Source organism: Pseudophryne corroboree, chromosome 4 (genome assembly GCF_028390025.1).
Source record: "Pseudophryne corroboree isolate aPseCor3 chromosome 4, aPseCor3.hap2, whole genome shotgun sequence".
NCBI lineage: Eukaryota > Metazoa > Chordata > Amphibia > Anura > Myobatrachidae > Pseudophryne > Pseudophryne corroboree.
The window spans coordinates 451,734,161-451,748,492 of NC_086447.1; the positions used below are offsets into that span (position 1 = coordinate 451,734,161).

The window sequence follows — 14,332 nt, forward strand, 5'->3', positions numbered from 1 at the left end:
CTTTCCTAAGCAGCTCTTTAGGAGAGCCACCTAGATTGCACCCTTCTCGGCCGGGCACAAAATCTAACTGGCTTGGAGGAGGGTCATAGGGGGAGGAGCCAGTGCACACCACCTGATCCTAAAGCTTTACTTTTTGTGCCCTGTCTCCTGCGGAGCCGCTATTCCCCATGGTCCTTTCAGGAACCCCAGCATCCACTAGGACGATAGAGAAAAATTAATTTTGGAACTATACCTCCCCTCCATATCCCTGAGTACCTCAGTGTTTTTTACTGAGCCGAACAGGAGCGATAGAGAGGTTGACAATGGAGCATTACATATAACATAACTGACATCAATAAAGTTGACCCAACATTACTGACAACTAAACAGTTGACACCATAACTTGTTAATCTGAACCAGTCGGTGAAAGTGTGTTACCATAAGATCTACTGAACCTACCACAAACCAGGTAAACTGCTCTGGGTGGGCGTCCAGTGCCCCCTATGGATTCAAAGAAAAGGATTTACCTGGTAAGTACTAAAATCCTATTTTCTTTTTCATCCACTAGGGGTCACTGGAGTACTCTTGGGACGTACCAAAGTTTCCCCCGCGGGCGGGAGAGCTGTTTGGCACTTGTAACACTAGGCGGCCAAAGCTAGATGCTGATGCCGCAAACGTATCAAACTTGTAGAGGCGCACAAACGTGTGCACCGAAGACCATGTAGCCGCCCGGCAAAGCTGTGTCGTAGAAGCTCCACGACTCGCTGAACATGATGTTCCCACAGCACGTGTGGAATGAGCTGTTATCGATGTAGGCGGCTGTAACCTAGCATGAAGGTAAGCCTGACGTATGGTCACTTTAAACCAACTGGATAAGGTCTGCCTAGAAGCTGGCCAACCCATCTTGGCAGCATCATAGAGAGCAAAGAACGTATCCGTCTTACGAACGGTCGACGTTCGGGATACATAAATGCGTAAAGCGCGCACCACATCCAACCTACCAGAGTCTCCTGTTAACATAGGAACTACTATTGGTTGATTGATGTGAAAAGATGACACTACCTTTGGTAGAAAAGCAGAATTCGCTCGGAATTCCGCTCTGTCATCATGAAACACTAAATACGGTGGTTTGCACGACAAAGCACCCAATCTGAAACACGCCTTGCTGACGCTAAGGCTAAAAGAAACATTATTTTCCCAAGTGAGAAATTTAATATCCACTTGTTGTAAGAGTTCATAATAAAAAGACTAAGAAATCTAAAAACCAGATTCAAGTCTTATGGCGCAGTAGGTAGAGTGAATGGAGGCTGAACTCTGAGGACACCCTGCATAAAAGGTGTGAACCGACGGCAATAGGGCCAATCTACTATGAAAATAAATGGACAACTCAGATATCCGCACTTTTAGTGTGGATAAATTCAGACCTCTATCTAACCTAGGCACGCCAAATTCTGTAATAATGAGCTGCCGTAACCGGCTTCCTAGCTCGTAACATGGTTGGAATAACCGATTCTGGAATGTCCTCTCTTCTTAAGAGGGCTGTCTCAACAGCCACCCCGTCAAACGCGGCCGCGCTAAAATCGGGTAAAAGGAATGGACCCTGCTGTAACAGGTCAGAACGTAGTGGGAGCGGCCAAAGACCGACTGCGAGTAGACCGCGGAGATCCGAGAACCAAGCTCTCCGAGGCCAAAGAGGCGTCACTAGTATAACTGTGACGGACTCCCTTTGATCCGTTTTAGCCACAGAGGGAGCAGCGGAAACGGTGGAAATAGATACACGAGACTGTATGGCCACGTGATTGTGAGAGCATCCACCGCCACTGCCTTTGGATCTCTCATTCTGGACACGACCTGGGGCGTTTGATGATTGTGGCGAGATGCCATCAGGTCCACCTGCGGGTAACTCCACTTCTGGACCAGCATGTGAAATACTTCTGGATTTAATGCCCATTCTCCTGGATGAAAATTCAGACGGCTGAGATAATCCGCCTCCCAGTTGTCCACTACCGGAATGACTACTGCCGACAATATCATTTGGTGATACTCGGCCCAATAGAGGATTCAAGCTACAGATGTGACAACTTACATCTTCGCATTTTTTTTTTTTTACAAATTTGGCACAACATGCAAAACACAGCTAAACTGTTTTTCATGAAAAGCGAGTGGATGAATTTTAAAATTTTTGTTTGCCATAAAAGAATATGTATAAAGTAACATATTAAGGAAGCAAATTTAAGAAAAAAACACAAGACATGACTAAATCTCCGAGTATATAGCATGCAAAACTGTGCCATACATGACGGGATATAGCAAAGATGTATGTGGACACATCTGTACTTCCCGCATTGCCATACGGCTTTTTGTTCCTCCTTGTTTGTTGATGTATGCGACTGCTGTCGCATTGTCTGACTGCACCTGAACAGCCTGAGCCTGCAGCCTGTGCACTACTTGTCATAGCGCATTGTAAATTGCCCGGAGTTCCAGGACATTTATAGACAGCAATCTTTCGTGATCCGCCCAGAGACCCTGGAGCTGATAATTTTGAACTACAGCTCCCCAACCTCTGAGACTTGCGTTCGCCGTGAGAATTATCCAATTCCAGGCACCGAACCGTTTCCCTGCGGTTAGATTCTGTACTTTGAGCCACCAGAGTAGAGACTCTCTGGCCCTTGGAGACAACCTCACTTCTGCAGTAAATCTGCAGATGCGAGCCCACCACTGTGCGAACACATCCAATTGAAAAGGACGTGAGTGAAGTCCTCCGAACTGAAGCGCTTCGAAAGGCGCCACCATTGTGTCTAATAGGCGAATGCACAAGAGAACCGAGACTGTGCGTGGCTTGAGCACTAATTGTACCAGATGACGAATTACCTGTACTTTCTGTTCGGGTATGTAAATTCTCTGATTTACCATATTGAGAATCATACCTAGGAATTGAAGTCGTTGAGACGGAATCATTCAGGAATTTGCGTAGACAATGGTAGGAAATCAGATTTTCCTCCCCACTTGGTCTGCGATCTATCTCGTTTGGAATCGGACTCCGCCTGTTAGGAACGTAGCCAAAGTGGACGTTATGCGCTACTAGCGAAGCTGAAAACGCAAGAACCAACTGCCAACGTCCAAAGAAGCTGTAGGCAGCAAGCAGTGTAAGGTGGTCTTTATTTAGGGCAAACCTGAACTGGAATGCCCTGCCACTACAGCCTTGTTACCTCATCCCTTACCAAAGCAGGGCGAAGCAACAGCCCTACTGCTGTGTAGGGTATACTCCGATAATATTGCAATTGTCTCTGATTGGAAATTGTTCAGCCTTCGCTGAGAACCTGACGTACTGGCCTGGTGCTATGAGGGCTGGCGGCAAATCGACCGCAACAATGTAACTGAAACTGTCTGCTTTACGCAGAGTACTAACCACTATACGATCACGGCAACTTAAACGAGCCAGGTAGGAGACGACCTACAATCCTATTATCCATAGTCAGATGCGTTATACATTGCGCCACTGGCCCAGATTCGTATTTGACCGACACACTGTGTGACCGACTTTGCAGCGAAGCTGCTTGTTTGATTATGCCTTAGACTTAGTGATCATGTACTCCAACCAGTAAGTACACCACGGAAGTAACGTGTGTATAAACCTGCATTACCGTGCATGTGGTTACCAGCAATAGTGAATCTTCCTGTAGAGTCATGCTGTACAAAACAATTAATAAATTAAACTCCTAACAACACCCCGCTCCTCCAGAGTCTAAGTGTTGTAGGGCAGCAACTTCCGAGAAAGAACCAGGAAGTAACATTAAAAGCAAAAAAGGTCCTACCATGGTTTTTTTTTTAAACACCTGTTAAACCAGGATCTGAACCAGTGTCCATGCAAACACAATGTTCACTGTGGCCGGAAACCTAACCACTTGGCTACAGAGCCACCTGTAAAACAATAAGCAAAGCTGCTGCAGGTGTGGCCATGTTTGCAGTGCTCAACAGATACTGTTAATAAGCACTGAGTGCTGACCAATTATTCTTGCTTACTGCAAAATAGATTTTTAATGTCAGCATATTATATATATATATATATATATATATATATATATATATATATACACACACACACACACACACATACATACAACAATGTATATTCACACATATTCAGACTTTAATAAATATATATATATATACATATATGCATACATACACATTATATACATACACATATACACATATCCTGATACACAGGTATAACACATTTTTACAAGTCTGAAACTAAATGTGACCTCACACAGGCTTAAAACCTGAGATGACTGCTGCTTGACCACAGCTTAGTTAATGGGCCCTTCTAGTGGCCGGCGCCGGGAGCGCGCTCTGGAGAGCTATCCTGACTGTAAAACCTATGGTAGGTTTATATTGATAGTGTAAGCCCAAACTGAGCTATTTTTAACAGTTTAAACTAGCATGTATCACTGGTAGTACACTGGTGATACCTGTGATACATGTATGTAGGTGATCACTGGTGATACATGTGATACATGTATGTAGGTGATCACTGGTGATACATGATACTAGCATGTATCACTGGTAGTTGGATCACCAGATTCCCCCAGATGGCAAAACAGTATGCAACCCTGCTTAGCTTCCAAGCTCAGATGAGTTTGTCCAGTGTGGTGTGGCTGTAGATTAAAAATACCTACAGCACCTTGTACTCCCAGGTGGCTAATCAGGCCCAACCCTGCTTAGCTTCCAAGCTCAGATGAGTTTGGGCGTATCCAGTGTGGTGTGGCTGTAGATTAAAAATACCTACAGCACCTTGTACTCCCAGGTGGCTAATCAGGCCCAACACTGCTTAGCTTCCAAAATCAGATGAGATTGGGCGTATCCAGTGTGGTGTGGCCAAGTGAATTAAGCCAAAGCTGCTGCAGGTGAGACCTGAACTCCTACTGCTCCACAGATACTGTTTTATAAGCACCATGTGCTGACCAAATGTTATAACATATCTTACTTTACAACAATGAACAAAGCCAGTATTTGGCTGCCACAACCATGATTCAGATTTGCAGTCTTTAGGATAATATCATTATAAACAGTTATGATATAAATAATTATGTATATCCATGTTTTAGACATGGCAGGTAAACTGCTTATTAGTAATTGCTGGTGTCTTACTCATGCAGACAGACAATACAAAAAACAAAACAAAAACAAAGACAGACAACTTGCACGACTCAGTAATTATAGCACTAAGTTGTCTCTATAAATATATATCTGGCCAAGTGCAGTGCACGCCAGCCATATGCCTGCTCCCAAATTCCCCTTAACACCCCTGCGCCTTCAATGGAGGAGAGATGTAACACAGGAAATTCTGGAAATACAACAGGAAACATGGTTAATCTTGTTTTAACAAAGACTTCATAGCCTATTGTAATACATATGCAGCGCTGCTGTATTCCCTTATCAATAAGAGTTGAATCATGAGATTTTATCCAGTGACCCTGACATTTCTGTGTGCAGGGAACATCACTGTGGCAGCAAAGTTACTCACTATAAGAAACCTGCCTTTTGACTCTCATTTGTGTGCCCCCCCATGCTCCGTATACCGTTCTCTATACACGGAGCCGGGCTATGGTGGAGAGGGAGCCCAAAGCGGCATCGAGGGCCTGGGCCACATACACACAGTATCCCACACAGTGGGGCGGCAGCGTGAGCTGACCGCCCCGTTCAACATACCTGGACCCTGTGGTGAGGGCTATGACGGGCCTTCTCTGTAAGTTCCGTCCAGCCTTTACTGCAGGTTTTAGTCCTGCACATGGTAGTGAGGGAGCTCTTTTTAGAGAGGTCCGACAACCACAGCTGCTAAAGCAGCCTTCACTATCCCTGACCCACGCCTATTGGAAAGGGGGATGGGATGTGGTAAATCGTTGAAAAAAGAAAAACTTAGAAAAAAATCCAATGAAATGTGGACCTCTGTGGCAGCAAAGCCACAAGCCTACTAACTGCGTCGAGCACAGAAAAAACACTGAGGTACTCAGGGATATGGAGGGGAGGTATAGTTCCAAAATTAATTTATTCAGTGCCTACTTCCTGTGGAAGCCGTCCATATCCCAAGAGTACTCCAGTGACCCCTAGTGGATGAAAAAGAAATCTGCACCTTAATTGAGCCTAACTTTAGGCCCATATCCACTCCTGTCTGTAGAAAATGGAGAAAACTTCCTAGTTGGAAATCCTCAGTAGGAACATCCTTGGCTTTACACCAAGACACATTTTCTCCAGATACGGTGATGGTGCTTCGCCGCAACATCTTTGATAGCTTTAATAAGAGTAGGAACGACCTTCTCTGGAATACCCATTTCAGCTACGATTTGGTATTCAACCGCCCTGCCATCAAACGTAACCACGGTAAGTCTTGGAACACGTACAGACCCTGTAGTAGCAGGTTCTCCCTGTGAGGAAGGGGCCACGGATCTTCTGAGATCAGTCCCTGAAGATCTGCATACCAGGCCCTTCAAGGCCAATCTGGAACAATGAGTATTGTCTGCACTCGTTTGTAATATGATTCTCAATATTTTTTAGATGAGAATACGTGGAGGGAGCACATAGACCGACTGAAACACCCACGGTGTCACCAGAGCGTCCACCGCCGCTGCCTGAGGGTCCGTCGACCTAGAACAATACGTCCGAATCTTCCTGTTGAGGCGTGATGCCCTCATGTCTATATGAGGAAGTCCTCAACGACTTGTCACCACTATAAAGACTTCCTGATGAAGTCCCCACTATCCTGGATGGATATTGTGTCCTCTGTAATGAAGACCTCTGACGGAGCGCTTGCATGCTTTTTCGCCCCGCGAAGAATCCTGGTGGCTTCTGCCATTTCTGCTCTGCTCTTTGTCCCGCCCTGGCGGTTCACCTGCGTCACTGCCGCAACGTTGTCTGACTGGATCAGAACAGGCAGGATTGTGAAGAAGATTCTCAGCTTGTTTGAGGCTGTTGCAAATGGCCTTCAATTTCAGCACATTGATGTGTAGGTAAGCCTCTTGGCCTGACCATATTTTCTGAACATTGTTTCCCTGTGTGACTGCTCCCCATCCTCGGAGGCTCGCGTCCGTAGTCACAAGAACCCAATCTTGAATGCCGAACCTGCGACCCTCTAGAAGGTGAGCACTGTGGAGCCACCACAGGGGAGGGAGAGAGAGAGAAAGAGTGAGAGAGAGAGACCCTGGCCTGGGGGGGACCGGGCTCCGATGTATGTGACGGTGGGACCCTGACCACTTGTCCAGAAGATCCCACCGAAAGGTCCGTGTGGAATGGCCTTGTAGGCCCCACCATCCTTCCTAATAAATGAGTGCATTTAGTCTCTGACCATGTTCTGGAGTACTTGGGCTTCTTCCTCTGGGAGAAAGACCTTTTGTTTTTCTATGTCCAGAATCATGTTCAAAAACGGCAGTCGAGTTGTTGGAAACAACTGTGACGTTGCTAGATTTAGGATCCCGCCGTGTTGTTGTAGTATTCTCAGGGAGAGAGATACGCTTTGTAATTATTTTCCCCCTTGAACTCGCCTTTATCAGGAGATCGTCTAAGTATGGGATAAATGTGACGCCTTGCTCACGCAGGAGCACCATCATGTCCGCAATGAACGTGTCGGACGTGGGAATAACAATCCTGTACAGCGAATCTTAGGTACGCCTGATGAGGAGGATAAATGGGGACATGAAGGTATGCATCCTTTATGTCAAGTGACACCATAAAAACCTCCCCTTTAAGGCTGGAGCTCACTGCCCGGAGAGATTCCATCTCGAATTTGAACCTTTTCAGATAAGGGTTCAGGGATTTTAGATTCAGAATGGGCCTGACCGAGCCATCCGGTTTCGGGACCACAAAATAGGCTTGAATAAAACCCCTTCCCCTGTAGAAGGGGAACCTTGATAATCACATACTGATGATACAGTTCCTGTATGGTAGCTGCCACTGCTTCCCTCTCTGAGGAGGAAACTGGCAAGACCGATTTGAAAAATCGGTGAGGCGGCACATCTTCGAAGTCTAATTTGCATCCCTGGGATACAATTTTTACCACCCAAGGATCCAAGTCTGACTGAACCCAGACTTGTCTGAAGAGTCGAAGATGTGCCCCCCCCCCCCCCCACCCGGCGCGGACTCCCTCAGCGGAGCCCCCGAGTCATGTAGTGGACTTTTTGTCCCTGGGAAATAGCCGTAGCTGGTGTTCTTTTCCCTCTAACTACACCTCTGGCGAGGAAGGAAGAGCCCCGACCCTTTCTGAACTTATGCGACCGAAGGGACTGCATTTGATATTGCCGTGTTTTCTTTTCCTGTGGGGGAACATAAGGCAAAAGAGTAGATTTACTCGCGGTCGCTGTGGTTACCAGATCCGCGAGGCTCTCCCCAAATAAAACTTCACCTTTGTAAGACAAAGACCTTTTTTTAATTGCTACAATCATATATTGAATACACTTGTCCACCCTTGGGTGCAACTTAGCATCATCACTGTCGACACTGGAGTCCGAATCCGTGTCGGTATTGGTGTCTACTACCTGTGAAAAGGGACGGTTCTGCGACCCCGAAGGGCCCTGTGACACAGTAAAAGCTATGGATTGACTCCCTGCTTTAATCCTTGGACTCAGCTTTGTCCAAACGTTGTAATAAAGTCACATTAGTCATTCAAATCAGGTGTCGGCGGCGCCGACGGAGACACTACAATCATCTGCTCTGCCTCCTCCCTATATGAGCCTTCCACCTCAGACATGTCGACACAGACGTACTGACATCCCCACACACACAGGGATACCTAATATAATGGGGACTGACCCACCATAAGGTCCTTAGTAGAGACAGAGAGAGAGAATGCCAGCACACACCCAGCGACATTGTATACTGAGACAAAAAACCCAGCCTGTCAGCGCTTTTTATTACAAGTGTAAAACACCACATATTTTTGCGCCAATAGACGTGCCCCCCCCCCCCCCTCGTTTTGACCCTCTGTATTAACTAACAGCAGGGGAGAGTCCGGGGCCGCTTCTCTGTATGCTGAGGAGAAAAAATGGCGCTGGTTAGTGCTGGAGGAAACAAGCTCCGCCCCCCGACGGCGGGCTTCGTTCCCGCTCTAAATCTTTATACTGGCGGGGGATTCAGACATAAATATCCTTTTTAGTGTATATAAGTACTTTGCCAGTGTTATGTGAGGTATATTAATGCTGCCCAGGTCGCCCCCCCTGCGCCCTGCACCCTTACTGTGGTGCCTGTGTGTGTGAGCTGGGAGCAATGGCGCGCAGCGTTACCACTGCGTGTTACCTCATGAAGATCTGAAGTCTTCTTTCTTCTTATACTCACCCGGCTTCTATCTTCCGGCTCTGTGAGCAGGACGGCGGCGCGGCTCTGGGACGAACTACAGGGTGAGACCTGTGTTCCGACTCCCTCTGGAGCTAATGGTGTCCAGTAGCCTAAGAAGTAGAGCCTATCATTTAAGTAGGTCTGCTTCTCTCCCCTCAGTCCCACGAAGCAGGGAGCCTGTTGCCAGCAGTGCTCCCTGAAAATAATAAACCTAACAAAAGCTTTTTCAGAGAAACTCAGGAGAGCTCCCCTGCAGTGCATCCAGTCTCCACTGGGCACAGGAAATAACTGAGGTCTGGAGGAGGGGCATAGAGGGAGGAGCCAGTGCACACCCATTCTAAAGCTTTACAGTGCCCATGTCTCCTGCGGAGCCGTCGATACCCCATGGTCCTTACGGAGTCCCCAGCATCCTCTAGGACGTAAGAGAAAGTGCCTTAAAAAATGACATGATCTGAAAGCCCTTCACATAGGATAACCCCCACCCCCTCCCCCCGTTTCAGTGCTGTTATCATAAACCAAGATTACACACTAACTACTTTTCCAGAGGCCTAAAGTGAATTCTTCTTTCCTCATATGTTAAAGTATGGGTTGTAGTATTCCTTATAAAACCTTACTAATGGACAATTAGCAAATACACTTTTACACACAAACAACGGTACCCTCCAGAAGAGAGAGTATTTAATATACAGTAAATTTATTAAAACAAGATTATATCTTGGAAACCTGATACGGAATCACCTTGATATTCATGTACAATACATAATATATGCTATACTGAGTATTAACTACAAAAGACAACAAAACAAAAACACAAGTCATATGACATCCACCTTACAGAACACTTACCTATACAAATAGATTATATACAGCACAAGTTGCACTTTTGGTTTACTAACACCCTCCCCCAATCCATTTTTTCTTCATGTACACTGTGGAACCAAGAGGCTGATATACTAATCTCAGACATTCTGTGAGAGCAGGAAATGATGGCAAATATAGCAACTAAGACACCTTGGAGAAATAATGACTCGGTCACTATATTACACCTCATGCAGGCCTTACAAATCACACACAGGACACACAAACACCATTCTAAAATCTTTCACATCTCATATGTCACGTCAGCCACTATTGTAAGTGATAAACAGACAAGATACCTGTGTACTGCGGACGCTTTGTTTCTCCATGGCCAAACGTGCCATCAGCTTGGATTCATGGCCTTCAGTCTGATTTGCATCTGCAGATCCTGTACCATGATCCTATATGTTGGAATAAAAACAGTTTATGAAAAAGTTGCTGTAACAGCAAAGTTCACTGAAAGTTTTAAATGAGGAGCTAAAGGTAAACTTTTCAGGACAGGTATTGAATATATGGGAGACGCAAATCAATTTACACAGTTTATTGTACTATTTGGTACAATGGAGCCAAAACACAGCAGAGATCGGGGTTTTTTTTTCACCTCTTTGGCTTCATCCTTTTCTGAAGCTGCTCCAGCCAATTCCGTGGCACTGTCGCTCTGCAAGTTGTCGTCTGCAGTCTGCCCACATGTCTCGTGTTCCATTCTCTGAACAGAGTCCTGGACATCCTCATCCTGACTGAGCTTCTCCTCATCAGTCTGACAGTAGACATCATTAGACATTAACACATCTGTATATTACAGCTCAGGATGCCCTACACACAATATGTTACGTAGCTGGGCGTCCAACCATTAAACAAAATAAAATGTAATTGAAAAAAATTCTAGGCAGATCTGACTATGCATTTTCATTCCCTAACAAAATATACACATATTTTATATGACCTTCCCATGCCCAGTTCACACATCTGAAGTTGGTGCCCAAAGGAACTCATGTTTTTGCTTAGTATGTTTAGAATTGAGAGCCGGCAAATATGAAGACATGTGGCTGAACAAACAGAGAGGTCAACCAGATCAGCAGATAAAGATAGTTAGGGCCAACCTGGAGAGGATGAATGACTGAAGCCCTACCAATCTCACCTTCTGAAAACTCTGGGGGATCATGAGATAGACAGAAAGGACGTCCAGAAAACCATACGTGTGTTTATGAGACGTGGCGCCAGAAAGAGAGAATTAAGCTACAACACCAACAGATTTATCTTTGCAGACCCAGAGACATCTAAGAAATCATAAATGACCTCTGGGATGAAGGAACCCACCACTTGTGGGTCTAGTAGCTGTTGATCTGCCTCCCAGTTTGTCTTAACAGTATGTAGACAATCAATGGCTGGACCAACTAACTTGGCTGATTGAAGGTTTCCCTATAATGATCTGGGTTCTGTGAGTGCCCCTTGGATAATTTAGATAAATCACTACAGTGGTACTATCAATCTGGACCCTGTCTCCCAGGCCTCCAGGATGCACCCAGGTGCCCAGGAAAATAATCAGCAGAGAGGACACAAGGACTCTTAATATCATATTCCTTTGACCTGAAGGCTAACATCTATATAAATCACCCGCCAAACAGGAATTTACCACTAAACAACACGGGCCTATCCATATATTCGCAGAGGCCAATATCCTGAATGACTGGATAGGTTTTTAAAAGTGCTCAAAAAGCTGTTCCAAGAGCATGCTCTGAATTGGGTACATGTGAAATGGCTATGTAAGCACCTCCAAAGTTAAGACTATGGTACCTACTACTATCAGAGTACCCGATGATGACGTCCTTACACATCTTGCCTCAATACGTCACGCAGTGGAAAATGGCTGGCGTGAGTCAACAGATCATGTGCAACTCAGTGTTAGGCGTCTTTTTTAGAATAAAGGTATAGGAAACCAGCACTTCTCCCTCTATTTTGAAATGCTGCTGAATGGGATAGAGATACCTGTAATCCCCTACAGGAAATTAATGATGTATATAAAAGAGGTTTTTCCCACAGCGCTTATTCAAAACATAACCAATAATAATTTCTCAGTAATTTATTCACATCTGGTAAGTGTAAAATTAAAACACAATAAATACACTCAAATACTTAATATCCATTTTTTCACAATATTCTTGGTGTTAAAACGTACTCAGTAAAAACCTATATATAAAATAGGATATTTCTTTCATCCCCATTTCTTTTTCAGGCTGCTGATTTTAAATACAATGTAACTTTATAATAGCAACAAATGTTTTTTTTCTGACAAATTTCTTCTGCTTTTTTGTGCAGTTCAGGTAGTTGCCAGAATCTAAATCAGGAGGTTGCAAGATTAGGGGCGAGGCCAAAAAACAACAGGAAGTAAATCAGATTGGGATCTTTAACCTGAGTGAAGTAGAACTTACAAACGCTCAAATAAAAGTATTGAACAAAGGGCTAAAATTTGCCCTCAGTAACAACTTCAACATATCTGAAGCATATATAAGTCTACAAGAAAACTGACTCTTAAACACTTTGCACAAACTAATACAAATAAAGAAGAGAAAAAGGTAGATGATGACCAATATGTACACTCTGAGCTAAAGAAGAAGTCTAAATTGTACCCATCCCATCGAAAGGGTCCATTTATAGAAACATTTCAACAAATGGTGGAAAAGAATTTAGAAGAAATGCCACAAGAGGCTGAGAAGAAACAATCTATTAAAGAAAAACAGGCATTAAAAGGGGATCAGTCCAAAATGCCGCCGGTCGGAATCCCGGCGGTCGAAATACCGACGCCGGAATCCCGACCACACAATCCCGACAGGGGTGGCGAGCGGAACGCAGCCCCTTGCGGGTTTGCTTCGCTCGCCACGCTTCGCTCGCCACGCTGCGGGCACGGTGCCTCGCTACGCTCGGCACACTATTATATTCTCCCTCTATGGGTGTCGTGGACACCCACGGAGGGAGAATATGTCGGGATTGTGGCGGTCGGGATTCCGGCGTCGGTATTTCGAGCGCCGGGATTCCGTCCGGCGGCATCTTGACCGCATCCCATTAAAAGAACTGAGTGACAACAAAAACCTTATAGTGAAACCAGCAGAAAAAGGTGGAGGAATTATACTTAAGGACAAAGGAAAATATCTAGAAGAAGTAAACAGACTACTGAGACACCTCAACCTATGAAATATTGAAAGAAGAGACTACGAATGAATACGAGAAGGAACTGGAAGTCCTTTTAGATGAGGCTTTAACTATGGGAATATTGAAAAAGAATGAATAGGACTATATTAAAGTGGAACATACAAATGTACCTGTTTTCTACTGCCTGCCCAAGGTACATAAAGATGCCAAAAACCGACCTGGGAGACCCACAGTCTCATTAACCACTATTCTTTCACAGTATATTGATGTATTTCTCCAGCCGTTGGTAGCAGAACAAAAAAGCTTTTTACGGGAAACTACACACATTTTGTACATACTTCAAGACACCGAGTGGAAGGAAGGATACATCCTCTGCACATGTGATATAACTTCCCTATATAGCATCATTGATCACGAGGCCGGTTGAAAAAGACATCAACCAAAAATTGGGAGAAAAAGAAACCCTGACTAATGAACAAATTAACTTTATAGGAGCTGCAATCAATTTTATATTAAAACACAATTATTTCTGGAATGAGAACTCCTATTTTAGACAAGTATGGGGGACAGCAATGGGTACGAAATTTGCACCGGGATATGCAAATTTATTTGGGAGGACAACAAAATCTGGAACAACCCATTTCTAGAGTATTTATCAGTTTGGCGAAGATTTATAGATGACGTCTTTTTTATATGGACTGGTTGGGAGAAAAAATTGGAAGAATTCATTTTGTATATTAACCACCACCAGCTGGATCTAATCTTCACCACATCCTCAAGCAAAACAGAAGTGGTCTTTTTAGACCTAGAGATTTACACAGCAGCAAACAAAACGGAGACAAAAACTTATTTGAAGGCTGTGGACTGTAACAATTATATTGGAAACAAGAGCAACCACCATCCCAACTGGCTCGCGAACATTTCTGAGGGACAGTATAAGAGAATCAAGCGCAACTGCTCTAAAGATGTGGATTACAATAAACAAGGAGGAGAGATCAAAAATATTTCTGGAGAAGGGATA

At 44.7% G+C, this 14,332-nt stretch overlaps 1 protein-coding gene across 1 annotated transcript in view; it reads right to left on the reverse strand.

Annotated features, from left to right (window-relative positions):
• The window catches only part of MDN1 (midasin AAA ATPase 1), a 695,825-nt gene that overhangs the window by 20,652 nt on the left and 660,841 nt on the right, over positions 1 to 14,332 (reverse strand). The window contains exons 90-91 of the mRNA XM_063916985.1: positions 10,766 to 10,921; positions 10,464 to 10,565 (exon numbers count right to left, since the gene is read on the reverse strand). Coding sequence (XP_063773055.1) covers positions 10,464 to 10,565; positions 10,766 to 10,921 — 258 coding nt within the window. The remainder of the gene's footprint in view (positions 1 to 10,463; positions 10,566 to 10,765; positions 10,922 to 14,332) is intronic.